Source organism: Ictalurus furcatus, chromosome 7 (assembly GCF_023375685.1).
Source record: "Ictalurus furcatus strain D&B chromosome 7, Billie_1.0, whole genome shotgun sequence".
NCBI lineage: Eukaryota > Metazoa > Chordata > Actinopteri > Siluriformes > Ictaluridae > Ictalurus > Ictalurus furcatus.
Window position 1 is genome coordinate 30,536,332 of NC_071261.1, and position 24,088 is coordinate 30,560,419.

Sequence of the window (24,088 nt, forward strand, 5' to 3'; positions counted from 1 at the left end):
AATACATGTAGTTACCCATAAGCCCCTTCTGCAGAGACACTAATCCGTGTTCCGCAGTGCTGAACTCGAGCGAACGCTGATCTCTTGAGCAGATTGAGACTAAAACCTCACTTTATGACTCATGACGCCACACAAGGCTACTTGATGCCAACGCCGGCGCTCAAAGCAGCATATATTCTCACAAACTAGCTCTGCACAACGTGTGTGTGTGTGTGTGTGAGATCTAATCAAGCAGCTAAAATCTCTACAGCAATTATAATCTGTATTGTTTACCGTCGCCTTGAACACACACACACACACACACACACACACACACTGTAATCAGCTTACACACGTTAAAGCTCTTAAAGGACTAAAGACAAGCAGCCAATCTGATTCGCAAATGTTCCACACACACACACACACACACACACACACACCGCTGAACGAAATGGAAAAAAATGAAATGAAAAGGAGGCGGGAAATAAATAAATAAATCCCCACAATCTGTTAACGGTCACATCCGGCAAATATTAGACTCTGAATCAGACACGAGTGAATCTTTACATAAAGTAGTACGAGCGAGCGCAAAGTGTCAAGATCTGCTGCTCGTTTCTATGGTAACGAATAACACGGGGACTCGAACGGCGGACGCTCCAGAGACTCCTTCCACGCCGATAAGTGACCTCTGATCCGACCCCGTGCTTCGGTTTAGCGATCAGAACGACATGACGTCGAAGAGGAGCTGGGACAGAGAAGAGACTCAAAAAAAAAAAAAAAAAATCACAAAGTACACGAGAAGCATCCATTTTTCATTCTGCAACTCAGGAAGTGGGTAAAATCTGGGGGAGGGGCACTGACACATGCGCAAAGCTGACCAGCGTGCGCAAAGCTGACCAGCGTGCTGAACAGAGGAAAACCAGAATAAAACCAAATAAAAATAGACAATAGTAAAAATTTGATTCAAACGCCTGGGAGAAGAGATACTCTTTCAGCGTGAGGCGGACGTCCGGTGGTAACGGATTCCATAAACGAGGGGCGGCGACTGAAAAAGCTCCACCCCCCTTCGTTTTTAAACTGGATCGAGGGACGCACAAAAGAAACCCGTCAGAAGATCCGCTAGAGGAACGTGGTGTAAGAAGATCTTTGAGAGAAGAAGGAGCTCGATCGTTAAGCGTTTTAAAGACAAAACAACAGAATCTTAAACCGGATCCGAAACCGGACCGGGAGCCGATGGAGCCATGCTCAAACTGGGGTGACGTGATCATACTTATTTGCCCTGGTCAACAGCCTTGCAGCTGCAGTCTAAACGTCCAAAGCGTCCGTAGTGCATGAATGTCTGCGTTTGGTGTGATTGGCACCCCGTCCAGAGTGTACCCCACCTTGTGCCCCGTACTCCCTGGGACAGACTCCAGGTTCCCCTCGACCCCGCAGGATAAGCGGTATAGAAAATGGACGGATAGACGGACAGATATTTGTATCTGGGATTGATTTTGGCACAAACGGTCGGTAATTCTGCCTATAATTTACTCACAGGGGGAAGGAGACGCCAGATGGAACATGGCGATCTGGATGGAAATAAAGTTAGACGGGAATAAATAAATAAATAAATAAATAAATAAATAAATAGGAATTTTTCCCAGTACCGCATGTAAATTGAACCCTGTCCGGATAGAGCTAAAGTTCCGCTTTACATTATTGCTGTGCGAAGGTGCGGATGAGGAACGTGTTCACGCGCACCACGTAAAGCAGCAAGGACACGCTTCCAAAATCCGTAGCATGACGAAGTCTTGCCATTCAGTCTGGAACATCATTGCTGTTACACAGGAACCGTATCAGCATGCTCACCTTTCTCGAAGATCTCCTTCAGCACTCCACGCTTGATCAGCTCCTCCCGGCTCTGTCTCACCGACATCTCCCTCTCCAGAGCTGAGGACGCACAGACACCGATATTAATTCCTATAAGCAATAAATATCACACTCACAAAAACAAAACCGGTCATGTTACAGAGAAAGCACAAAAAGCGTGAACCCTCATCCTGAAAAAACACAAGACCAACAAGTTACAGGCGACTCGAATAAACGTCTCCTTACAGAAAACGTCCGTCATATCACGGAGTTCAAATGTTCTTTTAAAGCCGTTATTGTGGATCGTTCATCGCACGAGTCTGTGATCGACTACAGAAGGAGAACGTATTGGAACGAGCGCATTGCTATTAACGTACACCTGTGATTTGCAGATGCACTACTGTCAGAGCTGCTGTTATAGAAAAGTTTAAATCAACACCTTCTGACCAATCAGATTTGAGGATTTGAAAGCACAGTGTGTATACACACACACACACACACACACACACACACCGTGCTATGGGAGAAATAAGTATTGAACACGTCAACATTGTTTTCAGTAAATATATTTCCAGTGAGGTTATTCACATGAAATTTTCACCAGACATCAGGATTAACTCAAGAAATCCACAAATATAAAGAATTCACAACATTAAAGTCTATAAATAAAGTTATGTGTAATAAAGAGGAATGACACGGGAAAAAAAAGTATTGAACACGCTAACTGAAATGTATTTAATCCTTAGTGGAGAAGCCTTTGTTTGTAATGAAGCTTCAAGACACTTCCTGTATGAAGAAATGAATGTTCCGCAGTATTCAGGTGTGATTTTGGGCCATTCTTCTAAACATATCGTCTTTAAATCCTGTTCAATTGGATTCGAGTCAGGTGATTGACTGGGACATTCTAACACCTTGATTTATTTTCTCTGAAACCAGTTGCGAGTTTCCTTTGCTGTATGCTTTGGATCGTTGTCCTGCTGGAAGCTCCACCCACGTCTCATCTTCATCATCCTCGTGGATGGCAGCAGATTCTTCTCAAGAATCTCCCGGTAAAGGGCTCCATTCATCGTTCCTTCAATTATATGAAGTCTGCCAGTACCATGTGATGAAAAACAGCCCCACACCATGATGCTTCACCTCCAGACTTCACTGTTGGTGTAATTTTTAGGGTGATGTGCAGTGCCATTTCTTCTCCAAACATGGTGTGTAGTATGACCGCCAAAAAGTTCCATTTTGTTCTCATCTGTCCAGACTACACTCCCAGTATTTCATAGGCTTGTCCAAATGAGTTGTAGCAAACTTTAAACGAGCTTCGACTTGCCTTTTCTTTAGTAATGGAGTGTTGTGAGGTGAGCGTGAGCACTGGAGTGCACTGCCTATTGTTTTCTCTGTGACGATGGTGCCTGCTGCTTCCAAGTGTTTCTGGAGCTCTTTCCGAGTGGTCCTTGGCTCTTGCGCTACTCTTCTGACTATTCTTCTGACTCCCTGGTCAGAAATCTTGCGAGGAGCTCCTGTGCGTGGCCGGTTGATGACGGAGTGATGCTGCTTCCACTTGCACATAATGGCCCCAATGGTGCTTACTGGAAGATTCAGAAGTTTTGAAATACATCTGTATCTGATTCCATCAATATGTTTCACAACAATAAGGTTGTGAAGGTCTTGGGAGAGCTCTTTGTTTTTACCCATCATGAGATGTTTCTTGTGTGACACCTTGGTAACGAAAAGCCTTTTTATAGACCATCAATTTACTAACCCAGCTGGTATTAACTTGCACAGATAGGGGGTGTAATTATTTATGGATTTCAGCTGGTTCCTTGCCTTGGAGAACTGCTTTTTCTTAGCGTGTTCAATACTTTTTTCCCCCCGTGTCATTCCACTTTATTACACACAACTTCATTTATGGACTTTAAATGTTGTGAATTCTTTATATTTCCAGATCTCTTGAGTTAATACCGATGTCTGGTGAAAATTTCATGTGATTAGCCTCATGGGAAATATATTTACTGAAAAAAAAAAACACATGTTGACGTGTCCAATATTAATTTCCCCCACTGTATATTGTATTATATTACATTACATGTATATATTATTAATAAGACCCAGAAGTGATTCACAGGTAAATCTCCAAAGAAAGCAGCAAAGAAAAATAAAGCGTTTCCTTCAAGTCCAATCTTTTTTTCCTTGACACACTTTATAAACATAAACGTCACATAAAGCACATACAGCCAATACACATTTTGTCAGAATATAGGCTCGAGAACAATTTTAACCCATCAAAATAAACTCAAGTGCTTGAGGGCATCTTGATTAAATATTTGTTCATCCTCCAACAGCTGCAAACACAGTCACAGCAAAGAGTCGGCACTTTTAAAAATGACAAACTGTACAACAGTCGCTGCTGATTCCGATCTCGTCGGTCATACTTCTGCCTACTTCGATGCGGTCCGTTAGGACGAATGGATTCTTTTGTTCCAAATCGGCCCGATTTCCTATCTCCAGAATAAAACGTATTCAGCTGCCCGCGTTTCATCTTCCTCTTCTAGTTTCGTATATAGATCGTATACCGTATGATCTCAGCCACCATTATCGCTGGTACACCAACTCGCAGTGCTGTTTCTACGCTTTTAAAAAGGAAGTCAAATCAGGGAATCGATTCGAGTCTTGATTCACCGATTCTTGATTCAAGAGGTATTTGGGAACTAAAAACAAAATCTATTCAACTCCATGCACTGCCAAAGAAGCTTGAAATCACTCAATCGAACTGCGGTTATAAAACGTGTGCGCTAAAATGCGTTACAACGACCGCTGAAAGATGTCTCGAACACTCACGTCCATCTGTTAGAGGTATTTATTTGAGCGGTGACGATGATTGAAAGACAGTATTCAATCCATGACCTCTGGTCCGGTCTAGTGTCTTCTGGTTGACGGAGGAATTATGGTTCATTCTGTGATGAAAAAGCCCGCCCGCAACTTACACACTCAGCCCGTAATGCTGAGCTTACACGGTTAGAGAGACTCAAACGATGCTGGATGGATAATAAACGTCAACATCACAATCGAATCGAATTTTTTTACCCCCCAATTGCTTAACTTCGGAAATAAAACAGCCTTACATCGAATATCTAGATTCTCAGGTACGCTATAAAACCCGCTCCCTGAAATACCTACGAAACGTTACGTTGAGCAAGACGGTCCATTACGCTATGACGGGAAGTGTTTTAGGACACACACGGGATAAATGAATTCAGTTTTTAATACAAATGCAGAAAAAAGACGCAAAGATAAAAAGTCAGCAGGTGCTGCAATGTGTGAAGTCTTACAGTAATGCCAAGTCTCAGCGCCACGGCTGTGCTATTTTTAGACAGTGGCAGCTGAGGGACTTTATCTCCAACCCCCCCCTCCCGTACCACGCCGCACCCTCCGAAACGAGGCAGTTTTTGTCGCATTACTAATTCCAAAATCTGCAAGTTAAGGAAGTGAATAAGAGAAGAATTCTGCTTGCAGAGCACAAAGTTCCCTGCAGGCTGGAGAAATAATCCTAACTACACTATGGAAAAGTGAAGGAATAGGATAAGAGTGTGTGTGACGTGCATGCAGAATACGCGTCCATGCCCAAGACTCTCTGTGTGTGTGTGTGTGTGTGTGTGTGTGTGTGTGTGTGTGCGCGCGCACTAATGGAAAATACACGTACGCATATAGAAGCAAGGTACGCATAGACACCTCACCTGGATGAATGATAAACTATTACTATTAAATAATAACAGTGGGACAAAAGGTCACGCTTGGTCACTCGGTGCTGCTCAGACCAACAACCGCCTCTGTGTAGGGAGTGCTGGGCTCAAATCTTACACCAACACACAAAACTATTCGTCTTACACGATTATTAGTATCAGAGGACCAAAAACCAGCAGTGAGATTAAATCGCTGGACTAAATGGTAATAGTGGGATTAGATGGCGAGACCCAATGGCAGTCTTTGGACTAAATGGTTTTTGTTTGGTATTTGAATTTAATCACCATACCAGCTTCAATGGCTAGTTCATGACGAATACGGGCATTTATCAGACAATTTCTATACATCATGACTCTTTAAATACGCTTGTGATAAGAACTGTAAAAGTTTTCCTGGGTCCGTCTTACAAAACAAGTCTTTCAAAGTTTGACCTGATAAAATGTGTTCTCTCATGACATTATAAATAGGGCAGGCTTTAAAAAGAAAAAGTGTTTTATGGTCAAAGGAGTGGTGCAATATTGACATTTTGATCATTCTTCATCCTTCAATAAATATCTGGTCTGACCTGCACGGCACCTTGTGTACACCGCTTGATCGCGTCGAGTTTTAAAAGGGTAAGTGCTACAACGTTCATTTCCATTAATTTGTTATTTCGACATTTTTCCCGTTCCACTTGCCATTTGTCGAATATACACACACACACACACACACACACACATACACACACACACACACAGGCGGATCAAGGCCAGAGGGTGGGATTTTGCGGTGTCTGATGGGTTCTGTGAGGGCTCTTTTTTGAAGCCATGTCTGCTTATTCATTGCCAAAAGATGCCACCATGTCCCGGAATCCAGCAGAAAACTATGCTGTGATTGTGTCTTTGCAACTGAATTTGAATGAAAAGATCAACAATGATCAGATGGCCAGTGCTTGGAGGCAGGATTTCGAGTCAGTAAACACCATGACGTTCCGTTCCTTCGCATTTTCAATATGTTCCAAGTCAAGAAGTAGAGCACAGAGCACAGGCTTGTACTGTAAAAGGTAGAACTTTGGTCTGTAATAAGGGCGCCATAGCGTTGGATGATATTATACTGCTGCTGCAGATACTCAGATTTCTATTTTGGAACCATCTGTGTATACAGGACTGTGGTAGGGGAAAAGCTTCTTATGACAGATATACTTTTAGTATACAGGATCTCACAAAAGTGAGTACACCCCTCACATTTTTGTAAATATTTGATGATATCTTTTCATGTGACAACACTGAAGAAATGACACTTTGCTACAATGCTACAATGTAAAGTAGTGAGTGTACAGCTTGTGTAACAGTGTAAATTTGCCGTCCCCTCAAAATAACTCAACACACAGCCATTAATGTCTAAACCGCTGGCAACAAAAGTGAGTACACCCCTAAGTGAAAGTGTCCAAATTGGGCCCAATTAGTCATTTTCCCTCCCCGGTGTCATGAGACCTTGTAAGACTAACAAGTCACAGGTGTGAATGGGGAGCAGGTGTGTTAAATTTGGTGTCCTCGCTCTCACACTCCCTCATACTGGTCACTGGAAGTTCAACATGGCACGTCATGGTAAAGAACTCTCTGAGGATCTGAAAAAAAGAATTGTTGCTCTACATAAAGATGGCCTAGGCTATAAGAAGATTGTCAAGACCCTGACACTGAGCTGCAGCACGGTGGCCAAGACCATACAGCGGTTTAACAGGACAGGTTCCACTCAGAACAGGCCTCTCCATGGTCGACCAAAGAAGTTGAGTGCACGTGCTCAGCGTCATATCCAGAGGTCGTCTTTGGGAAATAGACGTATGAGTGCTGCCAGCATTGCTGCAGAGGTTGAAGGGGTGGGGGGTCAGCCTGTCAGTGCTCAGACCATACGCCGCACACTGCATCAAATTGGTCTGCATGGCTGTCGTCCCAGAAGGAAGCCTCTTCTAAAGATGATGCACAAGAAAGCCCGCAAACAGTTTGCTGAAGACAAGCAGACTAAGGACATGGATTACTGGAACCATGTCCTGTGGTCTGAGGAGACCAAGATAAACTTATTTGGTTCAGATGGTGTCAAGCGTGTGTGGTGGCAACCAGGTGAGGAGTACAAAGACAAGTGTGTCTTGCCTACAGTCAAGCATGGTGGTGGGAGTGTCATGGTCTGGGGCTGCATGAGTGCTGCCGGCACTGGGGAGCTACAGTTCATTGAGGGAACCATGAATGCCAACATGTACTGTGACATACTGAAGCAGAGCATGATCAGTATGCAGTATTCCAGCATGATAACGACCCCAAACACACCTCCAAGACGACCACTGCCTTGCTGAAGAAGCTGAGGGTGAAGGTGATGGACTAAACCCTATTGAGCATCTGTGGGGCATCCTCAAACGGAAGGTGGAGGAGCACAAAGGTCCCCATGCCTTGTTCTCGTCGGCTGTAGCTTGTCGCCCGACCGCTTCAGACTTTTAGCATGGCAAATATCTGTCTGGCATCGGCGATGTGCCGGCGAGCCTCTTTGATGCGTCAGAGTAGCGCACACGGAATGATCGACTGCCAACTGGCGAACGCCGATTTGCCTCCAAATCAAAGGGTTTTGTCGGCGAGCTCAGCGACTTGCAAATCGGTTTAAAATAGTGTGAACTAGGCTTTAGAGTTTGAGCATTCGTTAATCAGCTAATTCATTCAATTGCGTTTTTTTTTTACCATTATCGTTATATTCATGATCATTTAGAGGAAAAATCTTTATGGTCTTGGTGTAAGCATGAGGTTATGAAGGAATGAGGCGATGGGCTCAGCATATTGTGAACCAGGTAAATGTCAAAGGCCAGAAAAGAAGCGATCTTTGCAGTCCTCTGGGTCATGATATCATCACGACTGCTCCCCGAGTTCTCCCAGATGGTGCCAGTGTGTTGGTTTGCACAGCTTACATGCATTTAAATTGATTTGGATTCCAGTTCATATGATCTCATTTGAATGATGACTATTAATGAGTTCTCACAGTCTCAAATGGTCTGTCATGACCAGGATGCCAGATGTATATCATTCAGGCAGGTGAGCCCAAAATCAAACGTCACTGACTGTTAATCAGTGAATCAGACCCTGTGATTCAGAACGTTCTGCACTTTACATGCTAAATGTCTACCAGCCATTCTCAAATAGTCATTCTGCCAGGTCAAAAATTTTAAAAAGTGTAACTAGCAAGAGGTTTATGATGTAACTTGACCAGCTAAACTTCCTGAATGGTACACTAGGAGATGTTATGCAAGTCCTTGGCATGCTTTTTTGGGTTAGCATGTGCTCCAAAAACTCCTCAGAGATCAAACTAGGACCCTTCAAAATGAAAATATAAGCCAGAGCACAGCAATGTGAATGCTGCAATACAGAACTTGATAAGAGTGATCCAATATTACCTGATTAGATAGAAATAAATGAAATAATCTGGACCAGGAAATAAAACATTGTGAATAGTAAATGGTGTAACTAAAGGATTGGACTAAATGCTAATAGTAGGACAAAATGCTTTGATCAAATGATAAATGGTTGGATTAAATGGTCTAAGCAAATAAGAAGAGCCGAACTAAATGGTGGGCCAAAGTGTAGTGGCTGGACCAAATGAAATGAACGCTATTAGTGAATGAATGCAAAAACAGTAATGGTTTCACCAAATGGTAAAGAGTGAAGCAAATATTGGGATTAAATGGTAAAAGTCGGACTAAACAGTTGGACTAAATGAGAATTCTTGGAGTAAATGGCGGGACCAAATGGTAATGGCGGGACTAAAGGGCGGGACCAAATGGTAATGGCGGGACTAAATGGCGGGACCAAATGGTAATGGCGGGACTAAACGGTAATAGCGGGACTAAATGGCGGGACCAAACGGTAACAGTGGGACTAAATGGCAGGACCAAATGGTAACAGCGGGACTAAATGGCAGGACCAAATGGTAACAGCGGGACTAAATGGCAGGACCAAATGGTAACAGCGGGACTAAATGGCAGGACCAAATGGTAACGGTGGGATTAAATGGCGGGACCAAATGGTAACGGTGGGACTAAATGGCGGGACCAAATGGTAACGGTGGGACTAAATGGCGGGACCAAATGGTAACGGTGGGACTAAATGGCGGGACCAAATGGAAACGGTGGGATTAAATGGCAGGATCAAATGGTAACGGTGGGACTAAATGGCAGGACCAAATGGTAACGGTGGGATTAAATGGCAGGACCAAATGGTAACGGTGGGACTAAATGGCAGGACCAAATGGAAACGGTGGGATTAAATGGCAGGATCAAATGGAAACGGTGGGATTAAATGGCAGGACCAAATGGTAACGGTGGGACTAAATGGCAGGACCAAATGGAAACGGTGGGATTAAATGGCAGGACCAAATGGAAACGGTGGGATTAAATGGCAGGATCAAATGGAAACGGTGGGATTAAATGGCAGGACCAAATGGTAACGGTGGGACTAAATGGCAGGACCAAATGGAAACGGTGGGATTAAATGGCAGGACCAAATGGAAACGGTGGGATTAAATGGCAGGACCAAATGGAAACGGTGGGATTAAATGGCAGGACCAAATGGAAACGGTGGGATTAAATGGCAGGATCAAATGGAAACGGTGGGATTAAATGGCGGGACCAAATGGAAACGGTGGGATTAAATGGCAGGACCAAATGGTAACGGTGGGACTAAATGGCAGGACCAAATGGAAACGGTGGGATTAAATGGCAGGATCAAATGGTAACGGTGGGATTAAATGGCGGGACCAAATGGAAACGGTGGGATTAAATGGCAGGACCAAATGGTAACGGTGGGACTAAATGGCAGGACCAAATGGAAACGGTGGGATTAAATGGCAGGATCAAATGGTAACGGTGGGACTAAATCGTAAGAGTTGGTCTAAACAGTGGAAGTAAATGAAGTTTAAGTAAATGGTTTGAACAAATGGTAACCAAGTGGTTGGCCTAAACCTTGGGACTACATGCTAATAGTAATCATGGAACTAAATGGTTAGACTAAATGCTAAGCATTGTAGATGAAAGAGGTCATGCATACGTTTGAAAGTTATTGCTAACATACACAGGGGTTTTACACTGACCTTTACTTTACTAAGTGATTGGAGTGTTTCAGATTTAAACTACACCAACACTGCATGTCTAGCATTTAATAAACAGTGAAGTAAACTGTAAAAAGAAATGCCAGTGATTCATCCTAGTTCCTTTCTTTCTACAGAGACTTTAGGTCAGAACCACCAACAGATATCTAAGAGAAGCTCATATAAAAAACAGAGACTCGCTGGTGCCAAAAAAAAAAAAAAAAAAAAAAAAAAAAAACCACCATGAGTCAGAGAGCCAGTCATCAGAGCAAATGTTGAACACAAAAGGAGAACGCAGCACAGATAACACAAAGCTATTCAGTTCGAAAGTACTGACTCCGAGACGCCTTTTCAGTGTCATTGTTTTTCCACCAAGACATTATATTTTTAGAGTTCTGATAATGACCTCGTTAGGAAGTGGAATATAGAAACGTACACTATTGAGATATAGCGAATTTGTAGCCATTAAGAAAAACCTCACAAGCTTAACAACCGGAATACTACTCAATTTATTTCTCCATGCCTAAAAAAGGGGGGGGAAACAAACAAACATCTAAGCAAACAATGCTGCAACAAATGAACAGATTCATGTTAAAATCACATTAAAGTCAATATCAATGACTTCCTATTTATAGTTCTTCCCTCCTCATACGTACACTGTTTGCATGATCGTGACCCAAATTAAACACTAGCTCCACTTCCGAGAAGGTCACACTGCTGATGAATTAAAAAGGTTTAACACTGCTTTGTTTTCCAGATTAAATATATGCATGATCATCTTTGCACCAGGATTAACAAGCATGGATGCACGAGTCGGTACAATAATAGTGCAGACTAGATCGATACCGATCATTAATACGGATACCTGTATCAGGTAGCGGTCCAAGACAAAACAAAATCTCCGATGACATCATCCGATACCGTGCGATACTACGAGACGCAAGTCCAGCGTACGCGGTCATGCTCATGAACAGAAGTACATGAAACGACATGGATAAACTAAGCAGCATTAACAAGCGTGGTCATTAAAACCGAGCGCAACGCCGTGCCGTGATCGATTTGCACGCAAACAAATTCTTCGTGAGCCTGGAGCGGTGAAGCGGAGCGTTCAGAGAACTCGTCGCCAGCGAATGCGTTTCAGATTAGCACGCGGTGAGCCGTGTACACTTCCAGAGTGTACATTTTGCTCACAAGTCAAGGCGCATTTCACACCTTAAACGTTAAACTCAGCATGTGGATTATACATGCTAGCAGCAGCAGCAAACGCTGGCTAGCCAAGAGAAGGAAACCTACAGATGAAGAGTTACAGGGGAAAAACAGTTAAACGAAGGGAGCCGAATACGATTTGAATGTATTTTTAAAGTTTTACTCATTAAGCCCTCGCCCATTTACACAAAGCTCCGCCCCCAAAACTTAGTGGTTCGACTAGAGTTAGCATGCTAACTCGAGTTAGGACATTCAACTGCTCGAAAGCAGAGTAACGCTATGAACACGCAATTTCTCCTCGTTACGATTTATAAGGATGCGAAGGTGCATAAGGGGCGTGTCTGTAAAATGACTGACAGGAAGCCAGGTTTCCAAACTCTTTTTTTTGTTTTTTTTTTCCCCTCCTCAGCTACATAACACACTTGCTCAGAGACAATTGATTCAATTATTATTTCTTAGCATTTCTGCGTGACAATTTTTCTAGTAAGAAATAAACAAAGAAACAGGGACTATTGCACCTTTAAATCTTTTTTATCAAGAAACGTTAATCTGTTGTACAGTAGGACGCCATCTGTCATTCATTCGCTTCCAATATGTAGGTTACGGTATTGCAGCCAAAAAAAAAACAAAACAAAGAGAGAGAAAAACAGTCATACTGGTGATCAGACTGGAAGGACCATTATGTTTGTTGTTTATATAAAGCACTAAACATGTTTATAAAAAAAATAAATAAAAATAAAATTAAAAAAAAAAAAGCTTGCAGTGCACGTCATTTCAAATTCCTTTTGTCAGACTGCACAGGAAGTGGTCCAAAAAAAGAAATAATTAAATAAACGAAAGATTCAATTTTATATTGAAATGCATCTCAGGCGTCAGACTCAAAAAGTGTTTTTCAGGAAACAGGTCAGAATCAGGCTAGACTGGAAATGTAGGTCAAATCAATTTGCATGACGAAGTCTAAAGAAAAGGTAATCTAGCAGACAGAAGAATGTGAACATGACATTTAAGTGCCAGGGAAAAAAAAAAAAAGTTAAATGGGATAAAACTATCCCTTAGGATCGTTTACTACTGGTTCTTCTGTGCATGGGTCACTATCTAAAAATGCATTGGAGTCATGTCCATGTCTTCAGGCTGCTGCTGAAGTCAGCAAATCACTTCCATTAAGGCCAATGCTTATGAACCACTCGTCATGAGACAACAATTGAGGAAAGGACTATGCTGAGGTGTTCATCCCCCTACAATCTCTTCTTCTCACTCACAACCCTTTATTTACGTAGAACCTGGTCTTTTAGTCTTGGTAAAACCCTTACCAACTCTTACATTTCCCCAATCTGGCATCTACTTTCCAAGAACAGCAGTGGGGTCCATGCAGATAACCACGATAGTGAGTATTATTGTGTTGCTGTGGCTGGATGTAATACAAGAATTCGACAATTCTAACCCACTTGCACTGTGCAGAACTGGGGCGTGAAGACTACGGTACATCATAAGTCTGACGTCAAAGCCGTCATCATTTACAGTATAAAGGGGACAAAACGGGAGCCGTTGATCGGATGGACGCACCAACTACCCTTGATATAGGTCCTGTGCAAGACTGCCTAATCTGTTATGGTTCATGCGGTCTTGAGTTCTTGAGAAAAAAGATTTCTGGCCATCAAATCCACTCCTTGTCTCCCTTCTTTATTTACAAACCATGACGGCTAGACGCAACTCAAGACTCTTAAGACAGGTCGAGGAAAACCGAACGCAAAAGATAACCGAGTACCTTCCTGGTGGAAGAATCCGAGACCTCACAGCCACACTTGGAGATCTGGAAAGATGGCCTTACTGCAGAAACGATCACCGCAAAATGCTAACCTGGCTAACAAACATGGAATATCACAGCCGCAAAAAAAGTGGTCAACTTTCATTCAGTGCGAGTCACATACAGTACTGCGATGTTTCGAGTACCGTGGGTCCAGGCCACAGTGGGTTTACTGACTGACTGAACCATTATTTGACTGAATGGCTGACTGACAGTCTGTCACCGCTCCAGTGGCGTCTGCTGCCAGTCACAGCAACAGCAGTTCGTTTTAACTGATGAGTCAGTTCGAGATTCACACTCTCCTCTCAGCACCAAGAGTCAATTCACAGCCCTCCGAGAATTCACGAGGAGAAAAGAAAAAAAACACACCAAAATCGACACCAGACCAGGAAACCCAAATCCTTCCTTTGCAAGGCAAACACACATTTCCCACAGATGTGTATGAGAAAGCAGGACAGGCTGGCAGACATGACCTCAAATGGAAACCAAAAAAAGAGAGAGTGATGGAATGGAATAATACTTCACTTAGGATTTGATGATTTAGATCTGTGGTTCCACAGATCTGCACACTCAAGGGAAAAAAAGAAAAAAAAAAAAATCCTCCAAGATTCCTCCGAGGTTCTTAGGGAACATTTCCTAGCTTCCTTAAGAAGCCCTATTTGGAAAACCACATTTTTCCAAAAATAAAAAGGGTTCGTTTAGCAAGACCAACCAAAGAACCCTTTAGGGTGCAAAGCTTTTTTTTTTTTTTTTTTTTTTTTTTTTTTAAACCAAGTGTATTATTTTGGTCAGGTTCTCAACCTTGGCCTTGTACTTCCTGTTGCGCTGTCTACCCTGACGCATCCACGTTGCCTCGGGAATGACCTTTTACTAATCTGATCAGCTTTCTGCTGTTATATAGCTCTGATCCAATGCTCTGAACCGTTGAGATATCAAATCGCAATCCTGCAAACGTTTTCCCGATCTGGATCATCACTTGGCGCTTCTTAGATCTGTGGCGCTAATGAGAGTTATTTTTTTGTGACTTCCTGCTTTATCCAAACTGGTAACCTTCAAGCCGGTGACCTCAAGCGCTTCTTCTCCCAACACCTCGCCGTGTCTCAGATTTGCCGGGGGTGGTCTAGTAATGTAAGTGATTACTGACAGGATCCACGGTTGAATATCGGTTTCACCCCCCTCCCCCGATCACCCCCCAATTCACTGGTTCCCTGGATCAAAACAAGCACACGGAGCACTTCTTCTCCCAACACCTCGCCGTGTCTCAATCGATCAGCCAAGTGAAAAGCCCTCGTGTTTTCCTTTTTCTACCTGGCCCTGACGGTTCTGGTTCGCTGCAGAATATACATCAAAGGCGGAGTAAAAATAGCCGGCTAGGAGAAAACTCTAACGCTTTGCCTGAATCGATTCTCTGCTGCTGTTGCTGCTGCTGCTGCTGCTGCTGCTGCTGCTGCCGCCGCTTCAACCGGCCTGCAGCAGAGCTGACAGCTTAACCCACATTCCTCCTGCCGTCTCCAGCTCAGGAAACGGAGTAAGACAAAGGCTCGGGCTTTATACATTCCCTTTTTGCAAGATCATTGCGGATTTGATGGAAATCACATTATAATTCTCCGTAATGGAAAGCGATCATACGAAGCACTTCAAAACTTCAAAAAGCGCTGATCTTGATGTAGCAGAGAAGAAGAAAAAAAAACTTAAAAACCCACAAGAACTTTTCAAAAATGGAGGGGGAAAAGAACAAAAAAAAAAAAAACCCTTCAAACAGGAGGAAAATGAAACCCACAGGGGGATCTGATGTATAGTTCTTGCCCACAGGATGCTAAATGCAGCTCTCAATTCTTCTGCACTATTGATTCAGCTGTGCAGGCTATTTTTAAAACAGCGTAGAGGCTATTCGAGGTTAGCAGTGTGATCGTGTGATCATGTGATCGATGACCTGTGCTTGGGAAGATGGTGAGACAAGTCTCAAAAACTTTATTAAAAAAATAAATAAAGCTTCACTGCTTAACCGATCGGTCCTGCGCATCAACAAACAAGCAAACCGAAGACAAAACTTCTACGAGTCATACGGACGGGTCTGGGTTATCCGATTGTTCACGTGGCCATGCGCTGAGCAAACAGGAAATCCGATGAAATACAGGTCAGATATTCAGGTTATCGACTCCAGGTTGGGAAGAGTGACCGTGCTGCTCGTCGGACACCACACCACCAACCGGTCACTGATTATTTTCCTGGTACAGCACACCCCGCGCGTTTTATTTCATAACGCTTAACGAGCTGCTTGATTCATTCATTTATTTATTTATTTTTAAAAAGCGCTCGCCCTCCTGGAAAACATAATTAAACAAATAAGCGTCGACTCGGAGAAACGAGCACTAAGAGGCTAAACGACTCGTGTAGAAGCAGAGCACTGGCTTCTAATCACACTGATCAGTTTTACTGTACATACAAATGCACTTAACGTTATTACCGCCACTGCTCTCGGCACATCGGCCACGTTATGAACGTCTCGACGTCTCGGCAGAGCCTCGAAACGCGATTCTCGGAAAAGAACGCGTTACGTGTTTAATTCCAAATCGAAACCACCTGCTAGATTATTGATATCTTGGCACTGTTATCAAGAATAAAATAACGGAGTGCAGTAACACACACACACACACACACACACACACACACACACACACACACACACACACACTCCACCTCCCACCTGCTGAGGTCTGCTTGAACTTCTCGCTCTTCTTCTTCCTCCACTTCCAGGGCTTGAAGAGTCGGCCGAGCGTGGCGAACTTGCTCCTGCGGCGAATCGGCGGCGTGTGCGTGCCGGACACGAGCGACTCGGAACGCATGGCAGCCAGCCGCTCCACCTCCTCCGCTGGAGAGGAAAGAAGGAAAATAAATAAATAAAAATCACAGCTAGACACTGCTCACGAGGACGCTTCATTCTCACTATGATCCTGAAACGACTCTTATTTGGGTGAAACCTGTGCGCAAAACTCCAAGTCTGGTGATATCAGAAGCGCGAGACCGGCGTGAACGCCTCAACTCCGAGCTCAGGTTTAAGTCGCGGATAAAATGGTGGTTTTCCGCGGTAATGCAACGAAGTGGACCTTCATTTCGTGTCCGGTTGAGATCGGTGTGATGCATTGTTCACGTGTGCATTTGTTTAGCGGTGCAAGAAGATGACAAATATTCATATCTGTGTTCAGATTTGAACCCAAAGTGGGTGTGGCCTAATCCTGATATAGTATATATGAAAAAAATAAAAAAAATAAAAAATGTAACCTACCACAATGTCCTTGGAAATACTATATCCATCCATTAATTTTCCCACACTGCTCATCCTACAAGGGGTCACAGGCAGCCTGGAGCCTATCCCAAGGAACTTCCCAAGGGTACAAGGCAGGGGACACCTAGGACAGGGTGCCAACCCAATCTGGAAATGCCAAATCAGCCTACGATGCACGTCTCTGGACTGGGGGATTAAACCGGAGTACTGGAGGAAACCCGTGAAGCATGGGGAGAAGACGCACACAGGGTAGAGCTAGGATTCAAACCCCCACCCCCCCAAACCCCAGGGGTGCAAGGCATACGTGGTAACCGCTAAGCCACCGTGCCCCTGAAAATAAATACCACCTGCGCTACTTTTCTCTTGCATCCTATGGGATCCCAGTCCCGCCGCACACCTCAAAGACAGACAGAAAGAAAGAGTACAGCACCTCCTAATCGTATCCGTTTAAAAACCACATGATCTGCTCATTCAGAATAACGTTCATGTGTCGGAAAGATTTCTTCCTCGAGCAGCAAAGCCTGAATATATTACTGCAGTACTGTAGCACTTTACCGCTTCCTGTTCAATACAGAATTCATTTTAAAGCCATGTGATGTGTTTATACAGCTATAAAATGGACTAGCGCCTTCGGTGGAACCGCATACGCTCCACAACCGTGTCCGAGATCATCAGACGCTGGATTACTTCCTGTTCCAAGAACAAAAACAATAAAGAAGTTATGTTTAATCTATATTCGCTCAATGTGAACCGCGGCCCTCCGAGCCACAAGACGTCCAGCGAACGTCTGCAGTCAGCCATTTTTAAAAAGCAGCTTAAAACACACATGTATGTGTATTAGGTATGCCTTGTATTTAACTGCAATATCATCATCATTATTATTAGAATGTTTATTGCTTTAAATATTTTATTTTACATTTTAAATCTCTACAATTTCCTTCTTCACTCAATTCCTCCTTACTACTTTGTCCTATTTACTTATTTTTCTTTGTAAAGCACTTTGAGCAGGATTTAATGCACCAAAATGTGCAATATAAAGTTTTAATCATCATCATCACCACAGTAAGCCTAACAAAGACACTGCTCGTCATTGGGAACAGTAACTCCTGTGCTTCCTGCCAGACTTTGTCTGAACATCATAACATGCTCTGTGTACAGTTTAATTCCAACTACTGATGGGCAAGTATTACATTTTACTTGAGCATGGTTTTAAAAAAAATAATAATTGTAATAGACATTAAATTGTATTGTAAAACTTACTCCTCGGTTCGAGCGAGCTTCATCTGCCGTGTTTTTTTTTGTTTGTTTTTTTTGGTGAACAGACTTACTGAATGACATTTTACAAAAAGTAAACACACAATATTCTTTGTCCGGTCTGGAACTTCGTCCCGTCATCCTCCTGAGACCGTATACATGGAACGTGCTGTATATTACAGAGAAGTGTATGGTTTATTTATTTATTTATTTGTTTGTTTGTTTATTTATTTATTTATTTGAGACTCGACTAGCTCCAAATGCTAACACGGACATCTCTCGAGCTTTGGAGAAAGAATCCCCCCTTCCCCCGCTTTGAGTCAATGGACCAAAATCTGCTAAATATTCATCTTGTTCAGGATGGACTTTTCCTTTAACGCAATGATCAGCAAAATGACTCTAATCAGGGGGGACAAGGATTAGTCTATTCATTTCCCCACGGTTTTCTAAAGGACTCGAATGCAACATTAAAAGACTCTTTCAAACTTCTTCCTATTAAAAAAAAATAATAAATTAAGAAAAAAAAAAAAAAATCCTCCAACATAACACAGGTTTATGTTATAAATAAATAAATAAATAAATAAATAAAAGACATCTCTGAACATTCACTCCAAACCTTAAACATCCAGACATGTCAAAGTGTCCCATCAGAACAATACTTCCAGGTGACAGCTAACGTATTTTTACAATAAATCCATACTTTATGAAGTGAGAATTATTCCCACTCCAGTGCATCGTATTTTTCAACCAGGATCCATTTTCTCCACATCATTTGTAAAAGTGGCTTTTATTGCGATTTCCTCCATATACCGTGTTTACACTGGAACAAAAAAGTTTCTTCACGACCTAGAAAATCTCACCTTTAATATTCATGATACGTTTGTCTTGGTTTTGTTCGATCACTTTCTTCAAAGAAGCTGCTTTTTGAACGCTTTTGCACAAGCATCTATAATATGATGAATTTAATAAATAAATAAATAAATAAATAAGGGAAGCACAGACAAAATCCCTGACCGTAGCTCGGTTTCTTGTTTCGTTTCTCCGTCAGTTCTCTCAGTTACACGTCGGGTAAAAAGAGACGAGACGTCCACGGCGGAGATCCAGAAGAGTTAACCAAGCGGAATTGCAGATGCAACTTAAAAGTAGGCCGAACCACAATCCAAACACAAACCTGTAAATATTTACAGCCATGAGGCTCAAATTCCTCTTTCAAAACATCTCAATAAATCATCTGAAACAACTTGAAAGCATGATGCCAATGAAATGTGAATGATCATCTTGGCTAAAGAAGAAGAAGAAGAAGAAGAAGAAAAAAAATTCATATTCTCATCTGGTCTCATAAACCGAGGAGAGATCTCAGAGGGCTCAGGATTCTTTACCAATCAAATCGTGCTACACTCTGAGCTTCACTGCTCAGAACAATAAACCGACCTCTGACACACACACACACACACACACACACACACACACACACACAAGGGCATTTGAATGATTTTGGCATTTCAGGGAAGGATAGGAAAAAAAACGCGCATTGGTGTGAATGCTTGATGTTGAAGCATAAAAACGCAAATATTCGCTCTAATGCAGAATTGTAAGCCAGATGTTTTATAATAAGCAATTTGGTCACATCTGCATGCAGATGAAAAAGGATGGAACAATGCACAGGGGGGATTTCAGTGCTGGTGAAGATGAAGGACGGGGATTGGATTGGGAATGGTGATGGTGGTGGTGATGGTGGTGGTTGCGCCGCAGCATGGAGCGACTCACCGTCTTGCGCGTCGGTGGCGCGGCTGCAGTTCCCGCAGATGTGCTTGATTTCTTTACCGATGTGGCAGTGAATGATGAAGGGCACGGTGCCGTGCTGGTGCTGCTGTTTCCGGGGATCTGCGTTCCCTTTTTTACCGTTCAGATTCATCATCCTGACCAGGCAGAAGCCTTTCTGCTTGGCCTTGTGCGCAGGAGCCGGAGGCGGAGCGGGCGCGGTGCTGCTGCTGCTGCTGCTGGTGGTGGTGATGGTGGTGTTGGTGGTGTATCCGCCGTTAAAGCGGTTCCCGGGGGCGCAAGCCGCCATACCAAAGCTCGCTGACTTAAGCATGGAGGAGGAACCGAATCGGTAGCGCGTCTCTACGCAGAAATATGGCTTCTTTTTGTTTTTAATCCAATTCTTTCCGCCACGAACACGCGCACTATCTTCCGACGTCTCTACCGCTTACCCAGAACGCACCTGAGATCTCATTTCGGACTCTCTGGCACAGGTGAGCGGTGAAAAAGCTGCCCTGTGATCCGGTGTTTCAGCGCAGCACTAAAACCGCAGCAGCTCCGCTCCCTTTTCTAATAACCACGAGTGATTCACCACCGAATCGGTTCCCTGTGAACGGCTCTTTTTGAGGTACTCGATGGAATCGATTCGCGCAATCGGATGAATCCTAAGCTGTTTCTCGTCACGCCATGCACAACAACGCAAAACTATCACCTAATACCTTCCTTTCCCTTCCCTGGAAGACACACAACCTCCACACGGGAATTTCCCTGGGCTTCACACACTTTTAACAAGTAGTGCACGTGTCTTTATTTTTCTTACTTGATTTCTCACATGTAGGGTACATGTAGTTTGTTTGTTTGTTTGTTTGTTTTTCTTACATGCAATAACATTCACACAGTGTGACGTGTGTACTTGAGTTCACGTGGAATTTAAGATCAAAAGATGAGAAGATAAATAAAATAGAGATTTTAATATAGTGTAAATAAAAAAAAAACAAGATGAGATTATTTTCATAAGAGATCTTTATGTATCTAAGTTTTTTTGTTTGTTTGTTTGTTTGTTTTTTTAAAAAACGCACACTCAAAAATTCTCTAGAAGTCACCAGATGACCACTCATTTGCAGATTCACTGGATGGTCATGATCATTTGCATATCAAAAAGGCGTTACAGGAAGAAGGACGGTTTTCTGAAGATATTCAGGATAGAATAGAATAGAACAGTGGTGATTAGTGATTGGTTATTGGGAATAACAGTGATCGGTGATTGGCCGTTGGGAACAGTGATCAGTGATTAGTCACTGGGATCAATGGTGATTGGTGATTAGTCATTGGGAAGAATGGTGATCAGTGACTGGTCGTTTGGATCAACGGTGATCAGTGATTAGTCATTGGGAACAATGGTGATCGGTGATAAGTCATTGGGAAGAATGGTGATCAGTGACTGGTCGTTTGGATCAACGGTGATCAGTGATTAGTCATTGGGAACAATGGTGATCGGTGATAAGTCATTGGGAAGAATGGTGATCAGTGACTGGTCGTTTGGATCAACGGTGATCAGTGATTAGTCATTGGGAACAATGGTGATCGGTGATAAGTCATTGGGAAGAATGGTGATCAGTGACTGGTCGTTTGGATCAACGGTGATCAGTGATTAGTCATTGGGAACAACGGTGATTGGTGATTAATCATTGGGAACAATGGTGATTGGTGATTAATCATTGGGAACAACGGTGATTGGTGATTAGTCATTGGGAACAACGGTAATCAGTGACTGGTTGGTTGGATCAACGGTGATCAGTGATTAGTCGCTGGTGAACAAGACTGATTAGTGATTGTTTTTTGCAATAATGGTGACCGGTGATCAGTCATTGGGAACAACGGTGATCAGTGATTAGTTCTTGGGAACATTAGTGATCAGTGATTAGTCACTGGTGAACAACAGTGATACATTTACATTTATTCATTTAGCAGACGCTTTTATCCAAAGCGACTTACAAATGAGGAAATACAAGCAAAGCGATAATGGTGATCAGTGATTAGTCCTTGGGAACAACGGCAATCAGTGATTGGTTGTTGGGAACACTGGTGATCATTGATTAGTCACTGGGAACAGTAGTGATCAGTGATTGGCTGCTGGGAACATCAGCTCATGTAAGTGTAACTCAGTCAGGTTTTACACAGTGGTGGTGAGTCGAGTGAACCCACTCTCTCATCGTGTATAACCAGCAGCTACGATGTTAGCTGGAGAACCGTCATTAACCTCTGCTCAAAAAGTCATTAGGGTCTCTGTTTTTTTGTTTGTTTGTTTGTTTGTTTAAATAAAGCTGCTAAAGGAGTCTAAAAGTCACAATATCTAGCAACTTAGCCACTATATTAGTAACATAGTGTTGTACTCAGAACACCACCAGTTAAATAATTAAAAAAACTAATAAAACCCTGAAGTGAAAGTTTGTTATCTCTTATTCTGAGCATGTCTGAGTCTAGTCAAGTAATGTTCCTTTACCAATGCATCATCCAAAAAACAATCACAAAACAGGCACGCATTCTTGATTGACAAGCTGCCAGAACACATAATTGTGCTTGTGTATTGGACACAAATGTTCACATGTTCACATGTGCTCAAGCAACTAGACAGAGCTAAAAACAGCTTTGTTTTTGGATCAAACCAGAGACATCTTGAAGAAGGACATTGTGTGCAAATGGCACACAAATAAATAAAAATTTACCAGTAAAATGACTCGGGAACGTCTGGTGATGGCCTCATTCGCCTCGACATGCTTTGCTTCGAGTGTTTCTTTGGGGGTTTTAGTATCATTTTGCACAACTCTGCATCCAGGGCTTCTGTCGGATGTTTCTCCGATCTAGTGTAAATATGGTGACTGAGTGGACTGCACTTTCACACTAGATACACTATCAAATAACTCTGGCTTAGTGGCGTAGTGGTTAGAACGTTTGTCTCGCACCTCCAGGGTCCGTGCTTCGGGGGTTTCCTCCAGGTACTCTGGTTTCCTCCCCCAATCCAAAGACATGCGTTGTAGGCTGATTGGCATTTCCAAATTGTCTGTGGTGTGTGAATGTGCCCTGCGATGGGTTGGCACCCAGTCCAGGGTGTCCCCCGCCTTGTGCCCCGAGTTCCCGGGATAGGCTTCAGACTCCCCAGTCTTGTGAAATTGTGTTCGATAATGAAGGTCAAAATTCTCATATTTAAAAATGCTACTAAATACCTTCCCCAGGTTACCACTCTGACATTTACCTCTGTATTTATTCAGAAAACAAATACCTCCCATAGACCTATGTGATGTGTATTGCTTTAATAAACAAGTCCCAAAACTTGAGTATATGAACATGGCACACCACCACTAGGTGACTGGTTACTATTAGTACCATAGTGTAAGGTTTTGGGATGTAGCCGCAGTTTGATTAAAGAGTCGGATCACCAATGTGAGTCATAATGCCCTGCAGTGTGTACTAATCCCTCCTTAGCAAGATCTGAGACTTAGAATATGATTGGCTAATATGAAAATGATGTCATGATGAAGCTGTCAAAACTGATGTCCTGCATTGGTACGGTTCTCTATCACTCACAGTTTCCCTCTCTCTCAGTCCTTTTCTTTGTCTCTGAACGTGTTTGGCGCAGATCCGTACGAGTCTTCAGCTCACTCTGGCTCTTTTATCAGTCTCGGTTATGGTAATGAGGCCCGTGCGTTGGTGTGATATGGAGGAATCGAACAGAATTGTAATCCAGCTGCAGTCAGAATATTTACAGGCCGTGAAGCTTTGATGGTGCATCCCATAATCCCAGCCTCATTAGCCTCGCTTCACAGATATTAGAAAGCCTGGAGAGGTCCACAGCTGTGAGAGAACTTCCCACTGAGAGTAACCAACTAGTGTCTGCCGTTTATGGGAAATGGCTGCATCGCTCCTTTTGGGAAAAACAGTTGATTTCGTAGTTATCTTCGGCACGAAACAAGCCGACAACGCCTGAGGTCGTGTCCCGAACTTTTGTCTAACCGTTGTCTTATTCGCCACAAAACGGTGTATGGAGTCCTCAATGGAGTTGTGTGTATTGCTCAATTTACTGACTCGAATCCATCAAGCAAGCATTTAAAAAGTTGAAAAAC

At 43.0% G+C, this 24,088-nt stretch overlaps 2 protein-coding genes across 3 annotated transcripts in view; both read right to left on the reverse strand.

Annotated features, from left to right (window-relative positions):
• LOC128610429 (phosphatase and actin regulator 1-like) overlaps positions 1-17,875 on the reverse strand; it is a 44,099-nt gene extending 26,224 nt beyond the window's left edge. For both annotated transcript variants that reach the window (XM_053629743.1, XM_053629742.1), the window contains exons 1-2: positions 16,374-17,875; positions 1,828-1,908 (exon numbers count right to left, since the gene is read on the reverse strand). In XM_053629743.1, coding sequence (XP_053485718.1) covers positions 1,828-1,908; positions 16,374-16,512 — 220 coding nt within the window. In that variant the 5' untranslated portion in view covers positions 16,513-17,875. The remainder of the gene's footprint in view (positions 1-1,827; positions 1,909-16,373) is intronic.
• Positions 17,574-20,481, reverse strand: LOC128610735 (uncharacterized). The gene is made up of 2 exons (XM_053630152.1): positions 19,870-20,481; positions 17,574-17,642 (listed from the first exon to the last, which is right to left on the reverse strand). The coding sequence occupies exons 1-2, from the start codon at positions 20,299-20,301 to the stop codon at positions 17,574-17,576; spliced, it is 501 nt and encodes a 166-aa protein (XP_053486127.1). The 5' UTR covers positions 20,302-20,481.
• Positions 20,482-24,088: the final 3,607 nt, after the last annotated feature.